This window comes from Neurospora tetraspora, assembly GCF_033439725.1.
Source record: "Neurospora tetraspora strain CBS 560.94 chromosome Unknown B0H65scaffold_2, whole genome shotgun sequence".
Taxonomy (NCBI): Eukaryota; Fungi; Ascomycota; class Sordariomycetes; order Sordariales; family Sordariaceae; genus Neurospora; species Neurospora tetraspora.
Window position 1 is genome coordinate 2,412,217 of NW_026944384.1, and position 22,280 is coordinate 2,434,496.

The 22,280-nt window shown below is 42.8% G+C and overlaps 5 protein-coding genes across 5 annotated transcripts; all 5 read left to right on the plus strand.

Annotated features, from left to right (window-relative positions):
- Positions 1-11,619: 11,619 nt before the first annotated feature.
- On the plus strand, positions 11,620-12,043 carry B0H65DRAFT_456375 (uncharacterized protein). Its single transcript, XM_062826287.1, has one exon. The coding sequence runs from the start codon at positions 11,656-11,658 to the stop codon at positions 11,911-11,913; it is 258 nt and encodes an 85-aa protein (XP_062684214.1). The 5' UTR covers positions 11,620-11,655; the 3' UTR covers positions 11,914-12,043.
- Positions 12,044-12,538: 495 nt separating this feature from the next.
- On the plus strand, positions 12,539-15,438 carry B0H65DRAFT_555866 (uncharacterized protein; the record flags this gene model as incomplete). The annotated part of the gene is made up of 5 exons (XM_062830038.1): positions 12,539-12,551; positions 12,832-12,855; positions 13,009-13,175; positions 13,582-13,645; positions 13,939-15,438. 5 exons carry the CDS (start codon positions 12,539-12,541, stop codon positions 15,135-15,137), a joined length of 1,467 nt encoding a protein of 488 aa, XP_062684215.1. The 3' UTR covers positions 15,138-15,438.
- Positions 15,439-16,150: 712 nt separating this feature from the next.
- B0H65DRAFT_546000 (putative saccharopine reductase) lies at positions 16,151-17,757 on the plus strand (the record flags this gene model as incomplete). The annotated part of the gene is made up of 4 exons (XM_062829419.1): positions 16,151-16,164; positions 16,280-16,362; positions 16,451-16,728; positions 16,786-17,757. 4 exons carry the CDS (start codon positions 16,151-16,153, stop codon positions 17,755-17,757), a joined length of 1,347 nt encoding a protein of 448 aa, XP_062684216.1.
- A 650-nt stretch (positions 17,758-18,407) lies between these two features.
- Positions 18,408-19,740, plus strand: B0H65DRAFT_103571 (Las1-like-domain-containing protein). The gene is made up of 2 exons (XM_062820464.1): positions 18,408-19,206; positions 19,317-19,740. The coding sequence occupies exons 1-2, from the start codon at positions 18,656-18,658 to the stop codon at positions 19,729-19,731; spliced, it is 966 nt and encodes a 321-aa protein (XP_062684217.1). The 5' UTR covers positions 18,408-18,655; the 3' UTR covers positions 19,732-19,740.
- Positions 19,741-19,956: 216 nt separating this feature from the next.
- On the plus strand, positions 19,957-21,711 carry B0H65DRAFT_456388 (beta-lactamase-like protein). Its single transcript, XM_062826288.1, has 10 exons — positions 19,957-20,090; positions 20,172-20,250; positions 20,316-20,361; positions 20,470-20,557; positions 20,660-20,731; positions 20,788-20,821; positions 20,892-21,105; positions 21,179-21,270; positions 21,342-21,503; positions 21,567-21,711. Exons 2-10 carry the CDS (start codon positions 20,197-20,199, stop codon positions 21,651-21,653), a joined length of 849 nt encoding a protein of 282 aa, XP_062684218.1. The 5' UTR covers positions 19,957-20,090; positions 20,172-20,196; the 3' UTR covers positions 21,654-21,711.
- Positions 21,712-22,280: the final 569 nt, after the last annotated feature.

Sequence of the window (22,280 nt, forward strand, 5' to 3'; positions counted from 1 at the left end):
TAATACTCTACAAAACCCCTTTACGTTAGTAACCGACCTTAATATTTTGAAAAAAAAGAAAGGATATATTACGATTAAAAACGACGAGGGTTAATTTAAATTAACGACGATTATAAATAACCGTAAAATATTTCAAATAGAAGAGAGGGAAAAGGAGGCAACTATAGATCCCTTATTATATTAGCGGCTCGAAGAATTTAGCGCTAACGAACCTTTTAAAAAAAAACTTATAATTTAATAATATTTCCTAAAATACTTTATATTTAAAAAGAGTAAGTAATAATTATAACCCTACTTCTTAATATAGCTACAATTTTAAATTATAATACATATATTTAATAAAGTCTATTAAAATTAATAATCTAGAAGATACCCTTTAATCCCGTTATAAAATACGTAATATTTAAATAGGATAAATGCAAGAGCATAGTATGGGTGAGTTGAAGGCAAAGCTAGGATTCTATTTATAATAGAAGATTTCAAATGGGGAAAAGAAAAGAGGAAGAGAACTAGGTATAAACGTACAAACTCTAAATAAATACCCTAGTCACACAAATGACAACGGGACCCATATACGAGTCGCTATCAGCTAATCCCTTTACTCGTATCCCCTTTACCTATAAAATAAATTCCTACACATACTAGGGTCTACCCTATAGCTAATCTTAATATAGCCAATTAAATAGCTTATATCCTTTAAACTGTATTATATCTAAAACTTCTATATACCTTATTATATTGCGTATAGTACCTAAACATAAACTTAATTCACTAACGCTATTATATTACCCTCCCTATACAAAAAATTCGTCTACGAATGTTATTAAATAATTATATAAAATATTTATTTCTTCCTTATAATACGCCGTAAATGTTTTAATCCTTCTACTTTAAAATATTTGTTATTATTGTACTATTTTATATTTTCGTTAAATTAATTTAGTAATCGCCGGGGCGGGCTTAGCGTATCTGGGTTAATTTTATAAAAATTTTAAAGCGCCTTCGGTACGTATTTAAAATTGGAAGTAGAATATTATTCTAAATCGGAGTTTTAACTTTTTTAATCCGTTTAGTAAAAAAGTTTTCTATTAGTTATTTTAAATATTGTAATTTTATCGACTTCCTATTTAGAATCGCCGTTTTCGTCTGTATTAATTAGGCTGGGGTATTTAAATATTTATTTTAAAAGTAAATTATTATCGTATTTCCGTAAATAGTCCGCGTAAAAAACGTTAGTACCCTTTTAATTCTTTAGTAACTCTAAATAGTAGGAATACTCTACTTTCTTAATAATTTTATAATATTTACAAATATTAGGGAAATCGAATTTATTTTTAAATTAAATAATTATACATTAAAGCCTTTTAATAATAATAATAATTTTATTTCCTAACTTAAAATTAAGCTCTCTCTATTTTTGATTAGCTTACGCTACCTATTATTTTTATACTTTTAATATAATTCCTCTAATATATTCGATATACCTTCGAATATATTAAATATAATTTTACGTTTATTCCCGGATTAATTACTTCGTCCGCGGTATATTAGGATCCTAAATTCGGATATCCTAATCGAAAGGTATTCTTATTAAATATCTAAATATAATTTGGTAGGGAAATGATTTTATACTATTTTAAAGGAAGTTATTTTATACCACGTCTAAAGTTAGGATAGCTTCGGATTAATTATTTTAATAATAATTAATAAATAGTTCGAAGGGTTAATTAATATAAGCCTTTATAACTTCCGCTTAGCTTATTATTTAATTATATTCTGCGGTAGTTAATTTCTACTTCGTTTTTATTAATTTCGATATTTTATTTGTAAACGCGGACGTAAATTACGGCCCTCTATCGGAAATTACTTCCTCTAATATATTATAAACCCAGTAAGGTCCTTCGTAATATATTTAAATAACGATGCGAGTTATAGTATTTTCCGTATAAGGGGTAATCCAAAATAATTCTAATAAATAAATAATTATAACTAATATATTATCGAAATGGTATTTATCTCTTAATATTTTCTTAAAATCTATAATAATAAATATCTACTTCCGGGCTAGCAAGGGAATCGGGTAAAGTAAACCTAGTATTTTGTCCTTAAAGACTTTTCTAACTTTATATACTATATAATATTTAATAAAGTAATCAATATCTCTAATTATATATAACTACTAATATTTTATTTTAAAAGTCGTTCGGGTTTTATTCCGCCCGGGGTAGGCCGTAGTTAATATTAAATAAATTTTATTTATAATATAAATACGTAAATTATCTAATTTGGGAATAATTACGCGATTTTAATATATTAAGAATTTATTAATTAATATTATAAAAATAAATTTTAAACCGTAAATACAAATATAATATTCTTTTAAAAATTCATTTTCGTAATTAACTTTTATAAATGCGTTTACTAATTCGTATCCTTCTAATTCTACGGGGCTTAATTTATCTATATTTAAAGCTATAATCGGGACCAATTCTTTTAATAGCGGGCTAGAAACGGTTATAATAGAAGCGATAATAAATATTTCGGCGCCGTTTTCTTTTACCAGTTTAAATATTTAGAACGTTCGGTACGTATATTTTTTATTTTTCTAAATTCTAAAATTTTTAAATTTACGGGAAAGCGTATCCGCTATTATATTCTTTATACCAAATCGATATATAATTTCAAAATAGTACTAGGATAAGAATTTTACTTATTCAATTTATTGGAAATTGAAAAGGCGCTTAATATTAAAATATTCGAATACTTAATAATTAGTAATAATTATAAATAATCTATTCTACCAGAGGCCGACGAATTCGGGTTACTACGTTTAGAGAGCTCTAATAATAGCGAACAGCTTCTTATTATAAATAGAGTAATTATATTCAACGCCCTATATAATCTTTAAAAAGAAAATAACCAAGTACTATTCTTTTATATCTTCCTATAGTTAAAATAATACTCCGGCTAATACTCTATTGTTAACGTTTATTTTAACCCTCGTCTCCGCATCGTAGCGAAAATATTTCAAAAGTAGAACCTCTATAAAAAAAAATTTTAATTCTTTAAAAGTAGTTTAATATTTATTAATTTAAATAAAAGCCTCTCCTTTCCGTATTAAATTTGTAAGGGGATACGCTACGCAACTATAATTTTTAATAAATTTCTAATAACAGTTATAAAACCCTAAAAAAAACTATACTCCCCTTAAATTAGACGGTACTACCTATTCCTTAATAACCTCTACCTTTTCAGAATCGACAGAGACTCCTTTTTAACCTATAATAAAATTTAAGAATCTAATCTTAATAATATAGAATTTATACTTCTTAAAGTCTATTTACAAGCCGGCCTCCTTCAATTTCCAGAGGACTTTCTAGATGTAATTCCTATAATCCTTTAGTATATCCGAGTATTTTAAAATATTATCAATATAAACTATATAAAAACGATTTAAATATTCGCTTAGGACCGAATTAATAAAATTCTGAAAATTAGCCGGACCGTTAGTAAAGCTAAATAGTAATACCTTATATTTAAAAGCCCCTATACCGGTGTAGAAAATAATCAATTTCTTATTTTCCGGTCTTATACGAATATAATATAACGCTTATCGAATATCGATCTCTATAAATTATTAAATTTTAATTACTTTAGCAAGGGTTTTTTTGATTAATAATAATAAATAATAATTCTTTCGAATAATAGTATTAAATTTCCAATAATCTATATAAAAGCGGAGATTACTATTAACCTTTTTAATAAATAGTACGGGTACTACCTATAGGAACGAATTTACTTCAATAAACCCTTTGAATAAATTTTCTAAAATGTATTTATATATAACCTCTAATTTATTAAGGGATATTTTATAAAAAAGGCTATAACCGAACTCCTTTAAGTAGTAACTTTCATCGAACTCGATTTTATAATCGTACGGTCAGTAATCTAATAACGTATTCGAATTGTATTTACTAAAAACCTCGATTTCATTATAATATTTGGCGGGAATTATATGAAGGGCTTTATTATAGAGTTCCCTTTTATTGCGAAGAAGTAATTCTTAAGTAGGGTCGTCAATAATTTATTTTTATTAAATAAAGCGGTCGATTTCGAAAATATTAATCGAATAAATAATTCGGTTGTTTTTCTTAACGGAACGTATAAAAAAATCCCCGTCTAATATATATATTTAGGTAAAACAATATTTATATTAACCCGTACCGTCGCATTTTAATTAATAAATATTTTAAGTATCCAATTCTTATTTACCTTTAGCGAGTTATTTTTAATAACGGAATTTTTTAAATTTTAAAAATAATACTATAAAGTAAATAAAATTAATTAAATTATATTCTATTTTATTTAACGGGTTAGACTTTTTAAAAATCGTAATAGGATTTTAGAAGAGGTAGCGTAGCCGGGCGTAGCCGAATTCGCTATTATTATTATAGGTATACTAGAAACTTACTAGGGTAATAAGGACTATTAAAGGTTCGGCGTCCTTATTAGTAAGGGCTTCTAATTTTTAGATCTACTTTTTAATCTCCTTTTAATATTATCGAGCCTCCCGTCAATATTAATTTCGTATTTCGAAGTCAATTTTTTTTTTACAATAGTCTAGAAAAAGTTGATCTGAGGGGATAGGCTCTACGAAAGTATAACTACTCGTAAGGCAGGTAGCAAACCGATTATTATTTATCCTCTTTAATTATAAGGGCTTTATAATATTCTAAATCTTTCTAATAGGCGGGATTAATTAGCATAGACATCGAACCTTAGATTTCGAAATACTTTAGTTAATCGGGGTCCGGTTTCTATTCTAAGGGAAAGAATAAACGCCAGTTCGTATAATTTACCCAAATATTATAAAAGTCGAACCATTTCCAGCCGATAATAATATCGTACGCTATATTAATTATAATAAAATAATTAGGCGGGTTAACTCGGTTTTAAATCTTTAAAACGGCTTTAATAACTTCTTTGATATTTTAATTCATTTTTTCTTAATAATCGCTAATTCCTCGGGCTAGGAAATTACTCGTAAATTCTACTAATAACAATTTTTTTAATCTTTTGATAAAGGCGGTACTAATAAATAAATAAATATTTATTCCTATATTAATTCAAGTATTAAATATAGATAAAAATATTTTATTATTAATTAAAATATATTAAATAAATAAGGGTTTTCCTCCTAGAAAGGGTATTAAATTAAATTCTTCCTTTCCTTTATATTTCTATTTATTCTTTTCTTATTACTCTATAACTAATACTTTCCCTAAAAAAGAATTTAATTTACTTAAGATAATTAATTTCCCTATTCGTTAACGGTTAAAATAATAGCCGGGGCGGCTAGGGCTGTCTATTTATTTTTGTAAATTAAATAATAATTAACGATAGTAGCAACGCGGTTACGACGCTCGCAATCGAAACGGTCCTTTTTAGGATAGCCGCATTTAATATAACCCTTTTTTTTATAGAAGAAGCATTTACCTTCATTAAATAATCGAATAGTTTCCTCACGATCGCCACCTTAATAAGCAGCGCCTCCTCTTCCGCCTCCGCTAATAGGCTTAGGAGCAAAACTAGAACCGGGTCCCTTATTACTTCTACTAGAACTATTATTCTTACCCGATTTAGAAGTAACTTTATTCTCGTCAAGGATAATTTTTAATATTTATTTAAAATTAGAATAGTTTATATAATATAATTCGAAGGAGATAAATAAATCGTAATATTTTACGCTTATTTATTTCTTATATTTAATTAGAAGGCGTTAGAATAGTTCCCGCTTCCACTCGGTGTTAGGACGTTAGTATTCGCTAACTATCCAAACAAATTTATTCTTAAAGAAATCGAAATTATTATTATCCTTTATTTTTAATTTAATAAAATTTTAAAGCGCATTCTCCTTCTAATTAGAGTTATAATATTAATGCTACAAATAAATTATTAAATTAAAGTAGGTTTTAATTTAATCCGGGTAAATTTCGTACAAGTAAAGTATTAAATCGTAATAAGTATAGTTAGCTAAACGATTCTTAACGTATAGAAATTTATTACGGTCGGTTAAGTAATAATTAACGTTAATTTCGAACTTATCATAAATTAAATCGTACTAGGCCTTAAAAGGAATATCGTCTTCTTTATTCTAATTATAATATTTAACAGGGTCGGTTTATTTAGTACTACAGTAGCAGGAATTAGAGCGCTTTCCGTCATTAGGGTCGGTTTCAGGGGGTAAAGTCGAAAAATAGGTAGAAACTTTAAAGGGGGCTTCGCTAGCGTCTTTCTCAATACTAAGAAGGACTATTTCTTTAACCTTTCTCTTATTTTTATTCTTAATCACTTTTTTACTAATATGTAAATTAGTAATAAAATTTTTTAATCCCTTAATAGTATCTTCCTTGTCTATAAGAGAGTTCTTTAATTATTAGACTATAGCGGGAGTAGTAGCGCTATAATAATTAATTAAAATGGGGACCTAATTGTAAATAGTTTTAAATTTAACGTTTAAATAGGAAACGAAGGAGTAAAACTCTAATCATTATTCTACTCGTACTATATTTATAATAAATAATAATTTGAATTCCTAAAATATAGTTTCGGGGTTGCCGTAGTATAATTTAATAAACTTCTCTTTTGTAAAATAGTTGGAAAAAGGGAAATTTAAAAAGGTGACGAATATTTAAAAAGGAACGCTAGGGACGGAGTCGCGAATGAACAATTCAACGAATTCCTCTATTTTTTACTTTAAATCGTTAATAACCTCCTTTCTAATTAGGCGGGTATCGAAGGTTTTATCGTCTTCGATTACCCGAATAATATATTAATCGAATAAATCGAAGGATAGTTCGGATTCCTCGTCGCTATTTTTATAATTAGCTACCGCTTCGGTTAATACTTTGTTAAGTAATTTTAATTAATAGTATATATAATATAAGGACTTTTTGCAAAGGATTATAAACTTGCTGTAAAAACGTTCTTCGTTTAAATAAAAGCTATTATAGCGCTCTTTATCGAAACGTACGGCCTTATATATATTATCTTTAATAATAGGGTCGATGGGCTTATATTTATCACCAATAGCAACCTTCTTCTTAGGTTTCGGTTTTATAACCGTATTCTTCTCTTATATTAAATTAAAATCCGGAGAATTAAAACTTCCTTCTCTGTCACTATTTCTACCCTCCTTATTAAAAAAAGGTATTATCGCAGTCGTTATTAAAAATATCCTCATTATAATAATCGTCGTAATTCTCAGTCTATTCGGTACCCTTACGGTTACTAGCGCTATTACGTATTAGGTATAGAGGTGCTATCGTACTACTATTGTAAATATTCGGTACTTTAAATTCTTATAACAAATCTTTCTAATTTCGATTTAGGATTTAACCTTCCTAGGTAGTTATTGGGTTAATTTAAAATAATATAAGGGCACAATATGGGTAAATTGAAGGTAAAGTTAGAATTTTATCTATAATAGAAGATTTTAAATAGGGAAAAGAAAAGAGGAAGGGAATTAGGTATAAGCGTATAAATTCAAAATAAATACCCTAATCGTATAAGCGATAGCGGGACCTATATACGGGTCGCTATTAACCAATCCCTTTATTCGTATCTCCTTTACTTATAAAATAAACCCCTATACGTACTAAGGTCTACCCTATAGCTAGTCTTAGTATAGCTAATTAAATAGCTTACATTCTCTAGACCGTACTATACCCAGAACCTCTATATACCCCATTCTATCGCGTATAGCACCCAAGCCCAAACCCAGTCTGCCAGCGCCGTTACAATAAATCGATAAAAGTAATTATATTAATAGGGGTTATTAATATTAAAATATAATAGTATAAAAAGAGTAAATAATTAAAGGAAGTAATATAGCGAGAAAATTGTACGATTAATTATTTCGTTGCTCGTACTAGCCTTATTAAAATTAATAATAGTCAATTTCGTATAGTTGTAAATGAGTACTATAGAATTAAGTTGCGTATTAGAGAGAAGTAACGATAGCGTAAGAAAGATTTCGATATTAAATGTATTATTCTACAGCGTTAATTTAATATATATAAGATTAAGTAATAGAATAAAATTTAGAATAAGAGGATTAAATTATAATTTACTAATAAAATGCGTATACAATAGAATATTGTAATTGACTTAATTTTAAATAAAATTAAAAATTAAAATTAATTATTTGAATAATATAAATTTATATAGCGAATACGCTAGGGGACATATCTAGAGGCGAGGAGGGATATTATACGAGAAGATGCTATATAGTTAGGTAAATTAAAAATAGATATAGTACTTCCTCTATATTGAGCGCCTCTTAGTAACTACCCTAAACCAATTATACTATAGATTTATAACGAACCTGTATAAGCTATCGTCGAAGAGGTTATTACTACTTTTATTTCTAGTAAAGAACGAGCTATTAAGGAGGAGGATATAGAAGAGGAAGAAGAGGAGGAGGAGGAAGAGTAGTCTTATAAACTAATATAGGTAGAATAGATATAGAGTTTATATAAGGAAAAAGAGCTTCCCAATTCTAATTTAGTTGAAGAGTAGGACTCTAGTATATAGTTAGATTCTATAGTAGAGTAAAATACTATGTTAGAAAGTGGCGATGTCGAAATTATTAAAATCTCTGACGATTTTATTAACCTTATTTTAAGGGATTACTAACTAGAATACAGAGATATTTACTAATTTAACGGATATTATATACAACAATGTAGGAATTTTTTAAAAAAAAATGGAGTGATATAGTTATACCGCTAGTTTATATGGGCGGGGAAGTCCCGAAATTTTTACGAATCAATGTGCATTTGCGAATCAATATGCCAGACCCATTGCGCAGCAATGGGTCTGAGAGGCGTTTCTAGCCCAGACAAGTAGGAGTGGATGTCGTGGTGGGTGCGAAGGTTCAGGTGTGAGATGCAGTGGTGCAATGGTGCAGTGGTGGGTTTTGGTCGTCGTAACAGTATGGTTCGAGACTGCAGGGAGACGGAAAGAAAAGAGAAAAGAAAAAAAAAAGCTTGGAGCCCGAAACCATTCAAGCAAGAGCCTCGCCCCACTGCGCCTTCCGTCGGCGCGACAGGGCATGTGCACTTGGCTTGACCGACCAATAATGGCGTGAGAAATCCCAGTCTTGGAAGGTGCGATCTGGAAGTGCACCCAATCGATCTCTCACTGTGTCGTAAATGGAAGTCGCTCACCACTGCGCTCGTGCACTGCAGTTGCAACGGAACTCACCAGCCTCAGCCAGGCACGCTCCAGCAGCAAGGGCATCGTAAACTCGACAGCAAATGATGGTTCGGAGTTCAAAGAGCTTGCATGTGTACCCCACAGAAGAGATACCAGGTACCTAACGGCAGTCTTTTCTCCCTCAACAAGGCATGGATCTGTGGCCCGTGCACCCGATAGATAGAGGTACCTAAAACATGTTGTAGATTGTACGGCACGCAGCGACTACCGCAGTATGCGCTCAGCTAATTTTCGCAACTTGCTATTTTCCTTGGATAGGTGAACAATGGTAGCAATGGTAGAGGAACCATCCGGAAATTCCCAACGGCCTGCGGATGGGTGGAAGTGCCTCTGATGAGTAAGGCAAGTACTGACTTTTATGGTGCGATAAATCAGAGCGGCTTTCAATCTTGCTCAAAGAGTACCTACCTGGAGCTGCCCGCATATCCATGTTTCATGCCGTTCTTTCTGGAAATTTCTCATTGTGACCAACCATGCATCCTGCTCGGCAGGTAACATCCTTCTTTTCGGTGGCATGCACGGGTGGTGTGTGCCCGCGGCCTGTTTCACTGCTAAAATGCCCCTGCCTGCTCTTCCTTCCCCTGTCCGAATTGACCCCGAGACGGATGCCGTTGTCTGGTTTGCAGTGGCTGTTCTCTCGGCGGTCTCCTTCGTCCACTTCCCTTGCCCGGCCCCGTCCTTGAAAACACAAAAACGGAGATGGCTGCACCATACATATGACCACACGCAAGTGGAAGCGAAGCGGGGAGTAAAGCACTGATGGCCATGAACAGGGCATACACAGTAGACATGCCTCGAGCACGCATACTCGTTGCCTGCAAAGAACACACCGACATGAATTCTATTTTCAACCGAAGCATTCAATCTCGCAGACATTTTCGTTGCCATCAAAAGGTTCAGATCAGGAATGGCAATGTTCAACTTCTCAGATTCCAGATGTCAGCATCGCTTTGTGCTTCCAAGCTCCGACTGCAGTCTCTCCTTGGGAAACACAGTGCCTGAGCCAGCGACAAGGGAGTGAGTGTTGGGGCCCGGCTGATTGGTGAGATCGGCTTGACAAGGAACAAGATTGGTTATACATCCGATTCTTATCGGTAACCGACATGGAGCCGGGCTACGTGACGGTACCTTTCAAGCCGTCAAGTCTCGGCTGGAATATTGGCTGACAAAAGTCGTCCCAGGTTCCGGCAGGATACACTGTTAGTTGCGAAAGAAGGGAAGCCCCACCTTCCTCTGGGGACCTAAATTCCATGAAACTGCAGTGAGGTCGGGTCCCGCTTCAATCCACACGTCCCCGCCAATGGTACGTACCTCCCCTCGCTTGGCTTTTCCTCGTGAAGCGCAAAAGCCTTTTGGTGATCCATCACAACCTCCTAAAGTTCCTCCCACTCTAACTACATTCGCGCTCGTACACAGTAGTTTGGGCCACCCAAGAGCATCGACCCCGACCGCAGACGAGACCGCCGATGCCCGAGTTGTCTCGCAGGCCTCGCTAAAAGGAACACGAACCAACTCTCCGCCAGACCGGAATCGCCCTTTGTTGGGGTTGATCGGGGCTGATGTGGACATGTGGTTGATGGCACCTTGGAGCTCGCAGGCCGTGGGGAGGCGAGTTACTACCTTAGCTGGGAGGAAGGGCTGCGCAGAGTCACCGCAAAATCAGCTCAGACCTTCTGTCAACCCTCCAACTGGGAAAGCATCATGCGTATGCGCAATCTTTCAAGCCACAACCGTCGAAACGAGAGCGAACAGCGAAAGCAAGCAGCACTAACAAACCGCCGCAAAGGGCCAGCTCCAAAGATGTTGCCAAACCAGGGTTGCGGGGGGCAACACCCAAATATCAAGGTACGTATCTATTCTTGTACCCCACCATCAAACAGCTCTCGGCCGAGGTCCCGTCCTTCCTAGAGCCATGGGTCTTTGCGGTGGCTCTATTATCGGAATGCCGTAATCTGTACAGCATATTGGACATCCACGACATCCACGACATCTCCGCGATAGGGCAAGTTTGGGCCACGGCCACGGCCCACGGAACAAGACAAATCAGGAATCTCCAAAGACATCCCTCTCGCCGTCGTCAGGAGGCATGTGGGCACTGGGCACTGGGCATGCTTTCAACACCACCATCCGCTGTCTTCGGTGCAACCCTTTCTGTGTTGACAAAAGAGGGCAAAGAACGACAATCTCTTAAAACGCAAGGCCCCAAAATCCTGCGCTACTGCTTTCCGTGCCAGCGCTAATTATGACCATTCCTCTTCCTTTCTGGCCGGCCCCGGCAGAAGTTCTGCTGGCTTACCACTGGTCACCACAATCAGGTAGTGGGGTGTCTCTAGTGGGCACACGACGCCGAACACTGGATTCCTAACAGGAAGTTGAATGCTTGGACGGATTTCAATACGTTACGGATACAAGCCCGGCTCACGGGGGAAAGGCTGCAGAAAGACCAAGATGCGCGTATTTGCACGGCATGGCTGCGGTAACCAGAACGTTGACCATTTGAGCCGCGCCGCAGAACCCACAGCCTGGAGCAACACATTAGGGCCAGGCAAACCAGGGTTTGAAGGCAGGGGAGACACAGGAGAGGTGACATCTCCTTATGGAAACACCCCCGCTGAGAAGACTTCGGTACGCTGATCCTGGCCGATCCTCTCAAGAAGACCACACGACGGCCACTCAAATTCCGTACAGACCTTCGCATGAGTCTTGGCTACTCATCTTACACACCTATTTTTCCCTCACGCACACCCACTATTGTCCCAAGGCGCACCTTTCGTCCCGTGCATTGTGGGTGCATCAGTGCAAGGACTGGCTTTCAGGGTGTCGCTCCCCGCTCGCTTCGGTACCTGGGTACCTCACTTTAACACGCGAGCATGCCCGTGGTCATGGGCTTTGCAAATGGAAGCCATTTGTGCTGTCAGACTCCACGGCAACTGAAAAGTCATGCAGACGACAAGTCTGTTGCGACCCCTGCCCACCCCAGTTGCAGAAGGGACGCCGCGGGCGGCCATTATCCCCTCCACAGGACGTCCCTCCTTGCCCTTGGGCACTCCGCGCACACAGGTGGCTCAAGTGGGCACCTCTACGCTGTATCAATCCGATCCTGTACATCACCACGTCCTCACTTTGTTGCGAGTTTTCTCCTCCACCACCTCAGACGGCTATCCCACCGTGTGCCGCCTGGCTGCGCATGTCACCATGGCTCCCACCTCATTATGACCGAAATGAGGGCACGAGGGGCGGTTAGTTTTGCAAAGTCAGCATGATCCTCGCCCGTCTAGCATGATCCTCGCCCGTCTAGCATACTCCTGCTCAGTCCCGACATTATCCATTCTGCCCGAGGTGTCCAAGCTGATATATCTGTACCTGCACAGTATCATCGTGGCTCAAATACGTATGTATGCTCGCAGTGCTTTGCACATGTTCATGGCGTGACAGCAGTGGAATCAATCGCTACTTTGTCGGACATTGCGCTCGGCTGACAGGCTAGGTAGAGAACCTTACCTGAAGGCTTTGGGTTCATTGGTGCGTATCACCACAAACGCTCTTTTGAAGCAGCGGGTAGGACGGGGACGGCAAGTAAGACATCTGGATAACGAATTCGTTTTCAACCGTTGCGGACGGCAGACCACTAGGTAAACTGCGCATCGGTATGTATCCAAGCCACCGACTCAGCTCAACTCCATTTCTAGTGTACTGTAGTAGGTACGTACTTCGCACTTTCACACCAAGCATGCCGGGATGAGAGTACCAAAGAATGGCTCGAGACACCACCACGGAGATGGAGTGCTGGAGAGTGGAGGCGGTTTCTTTCCGCTTCATTGATCCGCTTGACCGCCCACCACCACCCATCTGGAACCTCCGCTCACTGCTATCGTACGCCTTCAGACGTTGACACTGTGTGTACCTGACGAATGGTCATTTACGGCAGCACAGTGTGTATACTATGATACAAACTCCTCATGAATCTTGCCTGGGCTAGCCAACCATGACCCATGCCATGCTTCTTCACGATGTAACTTAACCCAGCGAGTACGGCGGTACAAGCCCCACATTAGGTACGTTCTTTAACAGCTTACACGCGACGGACCCAAGAATCCACGACGAGGAGCCGCCCTTTTTCCCCCTTGCAACCCCGTACTGCGTACGGAGCCGTCCCTCGCAAGCACTTCGGATTACCATTGCCCGTCAATATCTCCATCCGGCTTTTGCAGTTTGCGTCTACCTTGCCCATCATACCCTGCAGTTTATTCTGGTGTGGGCAGAAGCCGAAACCCTTTCAAATTCTTCTTTCTTTTCTTCAAGGTTATCCAGGCTGAACCATCCCTGCGCGCACATATGACGCAGGCTACCCAAGCCAAAGTCATGGGTAAGCATCCGTTGAGCCCCGTCGACGCGGAGTCTTGCACACTGACACGACGGGATTCACTTACATGCCTGAGCGCCCCATCGGCTGTCTTGTTGTTGTTTCCTTTCGGCGCCAATATGGTCAGATTGTCACTTCAAACTAGGTTTGATCCATCCAACCGCTTCCAACTTCCATCTCCATCTCGGTTCTCCGGCCGGGGCCTAAGTGTCTTGCATGGTTTCCATACTATTGTTACTTTCACTTCCTTCTCACTTCATATACCTCGTCCATCTTCACTTGGAAAGTTGACCAAGCTTCCTTCAACAAGCAATACTTTTCCATACACTCTACCTATCTCTCTTCTCAGCACTCCACCAAGATGATGCCGTTACTGGTTAACAACAACAACAACAACTTCAACATGGATCTCCCCTATCAGGCTCCAGTGTTCAGCACCAACATGATGGAGACACCTTTTGATAAAGCGTCACAACAATATATCGCTGCTCATACACGAAACATGTCGAGGGGTTACGGTGGACAGAGGACGAACACTTCGATGCGGATAACGAAGCCCAGCAGCGCCAGCACCAGCCCCCGCTACTCGTTTTCGCAGTCCAGGAGGAGGACTTTGATCGGTGATGGGTTCCAGAATCTCTATACTCAACCTGCCGAGGCTGCGTACCTTCCCACTCCTGCGGCTGAATTCCCGGTCGAGTTCATGTACGAACCGGAGAGGAAGCCAACGACAACAGCACGACCAGTTAGCTGGCACCCCTCGTCGCAACAAGTGGCATATTCCCAACCTTACCCTCAGGAGTCTACGATGGCGTATGCTCCTTACCCATCCAATCAGGACTTTGGCGCTTGCACACAGTTTCAGCAACTGCCCCCGACACCAAGCGTGTACTCCGGCTCCAACTCGCCATGCTCGGCGTCCTTCTCCCCACTATCACTTCCTTACGCCAGCGTCGACTTCCAACAATCTCAGCATCAGTATGCCTCGGCAGGGACCCAGCTCTACCAACCAGCTCCAGAATCACCCCAAAGCTTGGCTGGCATGACTGGTGATCTTTCTTACGCTGCTTTCTCCAAGGCGGAGGGGAATGTTATGGGATGGACTTCTTATGCGCCGGTATCGAGCGGCTTGGACACATACACGGCGCCACCCACTCCAAAGAATTTCGAGCTGCTTGAGCAGTTCACAAACACCAAGGTGGCCTCGGAAGAGCCTGTTTCCTATGAGGCACCGGAAGACGACGAATCTGATGGCGAGATTCTGTACGGCATGGGACTGTACGATCCCCCCGAGACCAACGAGCCTGCCGGCATGGACCTCCACCGGTCTACCGTCTTTTCACTTCTTGGAAACGCCGGAGCCTACGAGAAGCTCTCAGGCAAGGGCCTGAAGCTCGAGGATGCATGGGAGCCTCCTGCGAGCGACGATGAAGAGGACGATGAAGAGGAGGAAGAGGATGATGAGGAGGAGGAGCGCCAGGATGGGGATAACTAAAGACTCATGATTATGACACTTGCATGACGATACACTGGGAAGCATTATACCGGCGACGGTTTGGGATACACATAGCATTTACGGGACGGATTCCTAGAAAGGGATATGGGCTGGAAGTCCTATCGAAGGTGCATCGACACATTGGGAATGTGTGGCTAGGCGTTTTGGTTTGCGGTTTTTTTTTTCCACGAAGACAAAGATACCCACCTCTGCATATAAATACATGTACATATTTGAACAACATACGATTCCGTGTTCTTGATTCATACACCATCTCTCTCATTCCTCGGCCGCAGTGCATGCCTGCAAATGTGTTGTCGTTCTTGCTGAGCTCTCATATTACCTCTCATCTTGAGCTTGTCGGGACGCCCCTGAATCAAGCAAAACCCAGTGATGAATAAGCGGCCAGCCGTCAGGGGAAGTGGATCGGTCAAAACAAACAACATCCATGTTGACATGATTTGCCGGAAGCGTGCACTAGCCACTGGACGGCAGCTGTTAGAAAACCTGACGGCCAGCCAGGCCGCGGTACGTACCTCTTACACCTCGCTGCCCGAACCCCCGAGAGGAAGTAAGATCCGGCAGGCAAGCTGGACCCTTTTTGGCCAGAAGGTCTGGAATCTCGGCGTGTCGGGTCAGAGATGTCAAAGGCAAAATCCTGCTACCCCGCCATGAGTGCTTGGCACCAATTCGAACGACACCAACGACATCGCCTTGGGTGCCCCTCATTGAGGACAGAAAAAAATGGATAAAGCGACTGCCAGAAGCCGTTATCGGCCGGCGCTCCACCAATTGCATCTCCATCTGCGAGCATGAAGTGTGAGTCAAGCTTGGTAAAAGTCGGTTGCTAGCGGGACAGGACGGCAATTGCACAATTGACTAGTTATTGCCGGGGCTTGGGTGCATGCAAGTGGTGAAGATCTGATATTCTTTCTCTCCTCCGAATTTGACTTGACAAACACCAAAACACTGCGTCTGAATCACCTCAGCTGCAGATATCACAACTCGCAAAGATGGCTTCCCAACAGTAATGCCACCCCCCTAAACCCCTCTACCTACTATGTACTCCCCCGCCGTCCTACCCTTATCCCGGCGACCGCAAGAGCCTTTAGGGATGCTGACCTCAAGTCTCCCATTTTCAGCAAGGTTCTCATGCTTGGCGCTGGCTTCGTCACCCGCCCTACTCTCGATGTCCTCAGCGAAGCTGGCATTCCTGTCACCGTCGGTACGTCAACAGTCAACTTGAACACTGCAGTACCTCTTGTTCGACAGTCATAGGGACTTGAGCTGACATCTGCGCGTGTGTGCAACAGCCTGCCGTACTCTTGCCTCTGCTCAGAAGCTCTCCGAGGGCGTCAAGAACGCCACCCCCATCTCGCTCGATGTCACCAACGACGAGGCTCTCGATGCTGAGGTCGCCAAGCACGATCTTGTTATCAGCTTGATTCCCTACACTTTCCACGCTACCGTCATCAAGTCGGCTATTCGCCAGAAGAAGCACGTCGTTACCACCAGCTATGTCTCCCCCGCCATGATGGAGCTCGATGCCGAGGCCAAGGCCGCCGGCATCACCGTCATGAACGAGATTGGTGTAAGTCCATTGACATTTTGCTGTCGAAGCCGCCAGTTGTACTAAGTCGCTCTGTAGCTCGATCCCGGTATCGACCACTTGTACGCCATCAAGACCATCGATGAGGTCCACCAGGCTGGCGGCAAGATCCTCTCCTTCCTCTCCTACTGCGGTGGTCTCCCCGCCCCCGAGGACTCCGACAACCCGCTCGGCTACAAGTTCTCCTGGTCTTCTCGCGGTGTCTTGCTCGCTCTCCGCAACGCGGGCAAGTGGTGGCAGGATGGCAAGATTGTCGAGGTTGAGGGCAAGGACCTCATGAAGATGGCCAAGCCCTACTTCATCTACCCCGGCTACGCTTTTGTCGCCTACCCCAATCGTGACTCTACCATCTACAAGGAGCGCTACAACATCCCCGAGGCTCAGACCGTCATCCGTGGCACTCTCCGCTACCAGGGCTTCCCTCAGTTCATCAAGACCCTCGTCGACATTGGTTTCCTTGACGACACCGCGCGCGAGAGCCTGAGCAAGCAGACCCCCTGGAAGGAGGCCACCAAGGAGATTGTCGGTGCTGCTTCCTCCAGCCAGGAAGACCTCGAGGCCGCCATCCTCTCCAAGGCCACCTTCGAGTCCCCCGAGGACAAGCAGCGCATCCTCAGCGGTCTCCGCTGGATCGGTCTCTTCTCTGACGAGACCATCACCCCCCGCGGCAACCCTCTCGACACCCTCTGCGCCACTCTTGAGCAGAAGATGGAGTTCGAGGAGGGCGAGCGCGACTTGGTCATGCTCCAGCACAAGTTCGAGATCGAGCACGCCGATGGCTCCCGCGAGACCCGCACCTCGACCCTCGTCGAGTACGGTGTCCCCGGTGGCTACTCTGCCATGGCCAAGACCGTCGGTGTTCCTTGCGCCGTCGCTGTTAAGCAGGTCCTGAGCGGCCAGATCTCTGGCAAGGGCGTTCTGGCTCCCATGAGCACCGAGATCACCGAGCCCTTGATGAAGGAGCTCCACGAGAAGTATGGTATTACCATGATTGAGAAGACCATCTCCTAAGTTCTTTGAGAAATTCTTGGTCGACTGGAAAACGTTGAAAAGAATAAATTCTCTTTGACTAGGACGCCGAGTTGGAAATTCCATGGGCGAAGCAACTGGACGTAAAGGGGGTTTATCCCCGATCGGACATGGAGCACATTGAAGGCTGTGGCTAGCGTTGCTTCGGTGAATACAAAGATACCAAAAGGTCCCGGCGTTAAAAAAGAGGAAAAGGAAGGGAATTCGCCCGGCAAGGTCCAGATACCTCATGAAGATGGCATGTCCATACCTCTGGTTCATGGGGAGGCATGCCATCATACCGTGGTGGGTTTTGCGGGCATGTAGGCATGGATTTAGGTAGTTGCACGAATCGACACCGCATGTTGAAGCCCCATATGAAGCTCCTTGCCGCAGTGAAATCATGTTGTTCCTACGATGCTTGAATCGTTTGATAAGATATTGGGTTTTCGGCTCCCATCATGATCGTCTTTGAAGTGATGTAAACAAATATGGGGGTCGTGAAGCCTGGTGTAGTCGTAGAGTTCAAAACACAATCCAGGAAAAATATGCAGTTGAAAATGTGTTGGGGTCCGTGTCCGACACAAAAAGTGCATTTTTGCACCACCACCAACAAAACCACAAAAATAAACCGTCAAGGTACGATGAGGAGACAAACGTTCAGACAAATGATTCGCACCGGCTTCCAGTTCTGTTGTGGTGTATATGGATGAACTTCCTTTATCAGATCATATGAGATGATTCTACTGCCGCGGTATTCCGCCAACTTAAATTTCATCCCGACTTCAAAACTCAAACTCGGTGAACCAATCCAACTACCGGCAAGGATATCGTGATTGCGACCAGGCCAAACCACAACAACAACTACCTACTACCGGCAATTGGGAGGGAGGCAAAAGAAATGGTTCAATACATCTTCACACCCTGGCGCGACCGCCGCGAACTCCTCGCCGTTCGCCGGCAATTTTACCCGCATCAGTACGAAAACCAGGCAGCAGCATCACAACCCCAACAACTATCACAAAGAGGAGGAGCAGGAGCAAAACGCCAGGCACAACATAAGCAGCGCACCACCACCACCGCACGAAAACGCGCAAGAACCGACAACGGCAACGGCAACGAAGCCGGCAACATCAGTGTGAAAACCGATAGCGATGACAACAATGACCGACAAGAAAACAGAGACCAACGCCGCCTAGCCGTCGCCCGCGTCTCCATGTGGATGCAGCGCGGCAACTGTCCGCACATGGTCGAGTCGACCGCGCTGCTCATGGCCGCGATTCTGTCAGACGAAGAGCAGACCGGCACTTCGGGCACTTCGGGGGGCACTTCCGGGATGGGCATGGGCATGATGGCCACCAGGGGAATAATGGATGGGTTAAGTGGTAGTGGGATTGGGGTTATGAGCTCGAGTTATGCGGTTAGGGCGGCTTATTCTGCTGCTTTTAGTCGGTTTGTTTTTTTCTTTTCCCTTCTTTCCCTTCTTCATTCCCCATCTTTTTTTTTCTCGTACCATTTTCCTGCTAGCTAACTGGGAGAAACGCAAACGCAAAAAAATACAGCTTCGTAACAGGCCTCCTAGACTCCAACCAAGATAAACAGCGCAAGATGTCCATGTACGGCGTCGCCAAGAGCGTTGGATTACCGGCGACTTTTGTCGAGCTGAGGCATCAGGCTACGCATGAGCAGCTGCCGAGTTTGACTAGACTGAGAACGGCGGCGAAGAAGGGGTTGGAGTGGATTTGGGAGTATTATTGGATGCATTTGCCGGAGGTTGAGGGGGCAGAAATGAAGGGGGAGGAGGGGGAGGGGGACGATGTTTTGATGTTGGATAAGGATGATGATGCTGGGGGAGGGGAAGGGGAGGGTGAGGGTGCTGATGAGGGTGCTGAGGAAGGAGGTGATGGTGATGACGAGGGACCGGCATGGCGGTTGTATGGGGAGGGGTGGGTGCCTAAGCCTATTGGTGTTGTTTGAGGTTTGAATCAGGACTGTTAGGGGGATGTGATGATGTTGCCATCAGTCTGCGCCTTTAAAGTTGCGAGGTTTGGTGAATAGAGGTATTCAGCAGTTTGCATGCAGCTGTCCAAATGCTGGCGTTGGCTGCTGTTTAGATTTGGACATATCGTTTGATATTGACTTTTACCCGCCTAGAAGCGGAGTATAGCATGTGTTACCTCGGTGATCTTTCTGCCGAGCGAGGTTATCTAGTGATAACGTCATACGGGCACTAACGCACTTCAACTCTTCCTAAACTTCCTCTTCCCATTCCCACCATACTACACATTAAGGTCAAAATTATTTATCAGCAAAGGTGGAGGTGAACAGAAAGGCGGGTTAGTAAGCCGGCGTCTGCAACTTCAAAAAAGAGTGCTAACACTGAGCGGGAGCTCCATGAGCTTCATTGCGGGGTTCAGACCATCACCAAGCAGCTTTGCATCTATGAACGCCTTCATCGCCAGAACATCCCTAGCTCCACGACACGTCTATAGACAGGTGAGAGGAATTTCCCAATCTCTTTCGGCAAGGGGCTTAAAGTGCTGACTTCACCGGAACCTCAGTTCGCTGCCACCACCCGCAAAATGCATATCAAGTCGATTCCTATGTGTATGTTGTCTTCAAACCAGTTACATCAAGCGTATCAGTTCTCTCCGGGCATCTCCGTTGCCTTGCACCTGGAGCTTTTCAAATTGCTCGTGCTAACGGATTGAGCAGGGACGGGCAGTAGTGACAACTACGCCTACCTCGTTGTCGACGACAAGTCCAAGGATGCCGTCATCATCGATCCCGCGAACCCTGAGGAGTGAGTCCTACACCAGCTAGCTTCAAGAACAGGACATGTGCCTTTCAACGTTCAGTGTGGGCCGATATGCTGACAGGAAGCTCCGTTGCGGCGGGTATGAAGAGTCGCTCCCGTCCTGAAGAAGGCCATCGATGATGGCTCCATTAACCTCACAGCCATCGTGAACACTCATCAGTAAGTTACCTCTCCTCCTCAATCTCAGCATGATACATAGCTAACATCACCTTCAGCCACTGGGACCACGCCGGCGGTAACACCAAGCTCGTAAGCCCCCTTTCCACCTCTCTCCTCACTTTTCGATATTCCGCAGCAACACTCACTCACACATCAACAGCGCACCGCCCTCGGCCTCCCCAACCTCGAAATCATCGGCGGCAAGGACTGCGACAAGGTGAACAAGACCCCGGCCCACGGCAAAGGTTTCAACATCGGCAGCATCGCCGTCAAGGCTCTGCATACGCCCTGCCATACGCAGGATAGCATATGCTGGTTCATGCAGGATGGGGACGACAAGGTCGTGTTTACTGGTGATACGCTTTTCCATGGAGGTATGTGTGACTTTTGGATTCGGGGTTGGGGTTTTCCCATGTGAAGCATCAAACTGACATAGTGACTTGCCAGGCTGCGGTCGCTTCTTCGAAGGAAATGGAGCGGAGATGCACAAGGCTCTGAACGAGACGCTTGCTTCTTTGCCGGATGAGACTCGGGTTTTCGTAAGTCCCGATCTCTGATTCAAGGATGGAATGTTTGGAGAAGGGATAAATGACTGACACACCGAATCAAGCCCGGTCACGAATACACCAAGTCCAACGCCAAGTTCTGCCTGTCGGTATTGCAGAGCGAGGCTGTTAAGGCTCTTGCCGCTTTCGCGGACAAGCACAAGGAGACGCAGGGCAAGTTCACCATTGGTGACGAGAAGAAGCACAATGTGTTTATGAGGCCTCAGGTAAAAGATTCTCTACCCGGGAGACTGTTGCGAGGAACACAACAGCTAACCTAGGCATATCAGGATCCTGAAATCCAGAAGGCAACGGGCGAGACCGATCCGGTGGCTATCATGACCAAGTTGAGGGAGATGAAGAACAACTTCAAGTGAGCGTTGGGCTAGGTAGAATCATGATAAATGAATGAAGTAACCAAGACTCCCTCTCCGTCTTCATCGTTCATCCGTAACCCTGTGACGTTCGATCCTAGATGAAATCTGTGACAAAACATGCGATCAAGCAGCAATATCGCAGGAGCGACCTTATTAAGGGCAATCATCGCAATTGTCGGTTCAAGAATACAAGCCACAACCTGCTCGCCTTTCTGAACCGAGCACAGCAACTCATTCTACAGTCTACAATAAGTTCATTTGTCACGATAGGATATGTATCCGCAAGCACATACCATCAAGACCCGAGACGGGCAAAACAAGATGATTCATGACTTGACGGAGGGTGGCCATTTGAAGGAATGAACCAGCCGTACATTTATTCTTGCTTCAATGTCCACACTCGCGCGCCCTGGGGTTGTTTTAAAGGCGACAAGCTCTAGCATATTGATGAAGCTGGGTTGGGTAGTGTAAAAAGGGGAAGGAAAGGAAGAGAGGAAAAACAAGGGATTAGAATGGGTATCATCATCATAAGCTTCATCGCTCTCTCTCTCTCTCTCGCTATGTGAAGGGAAGGTGGAGTAGGTAACCAAGGGGCCGAACTTGACTGGCCCGCGTCGCGTACTCTTC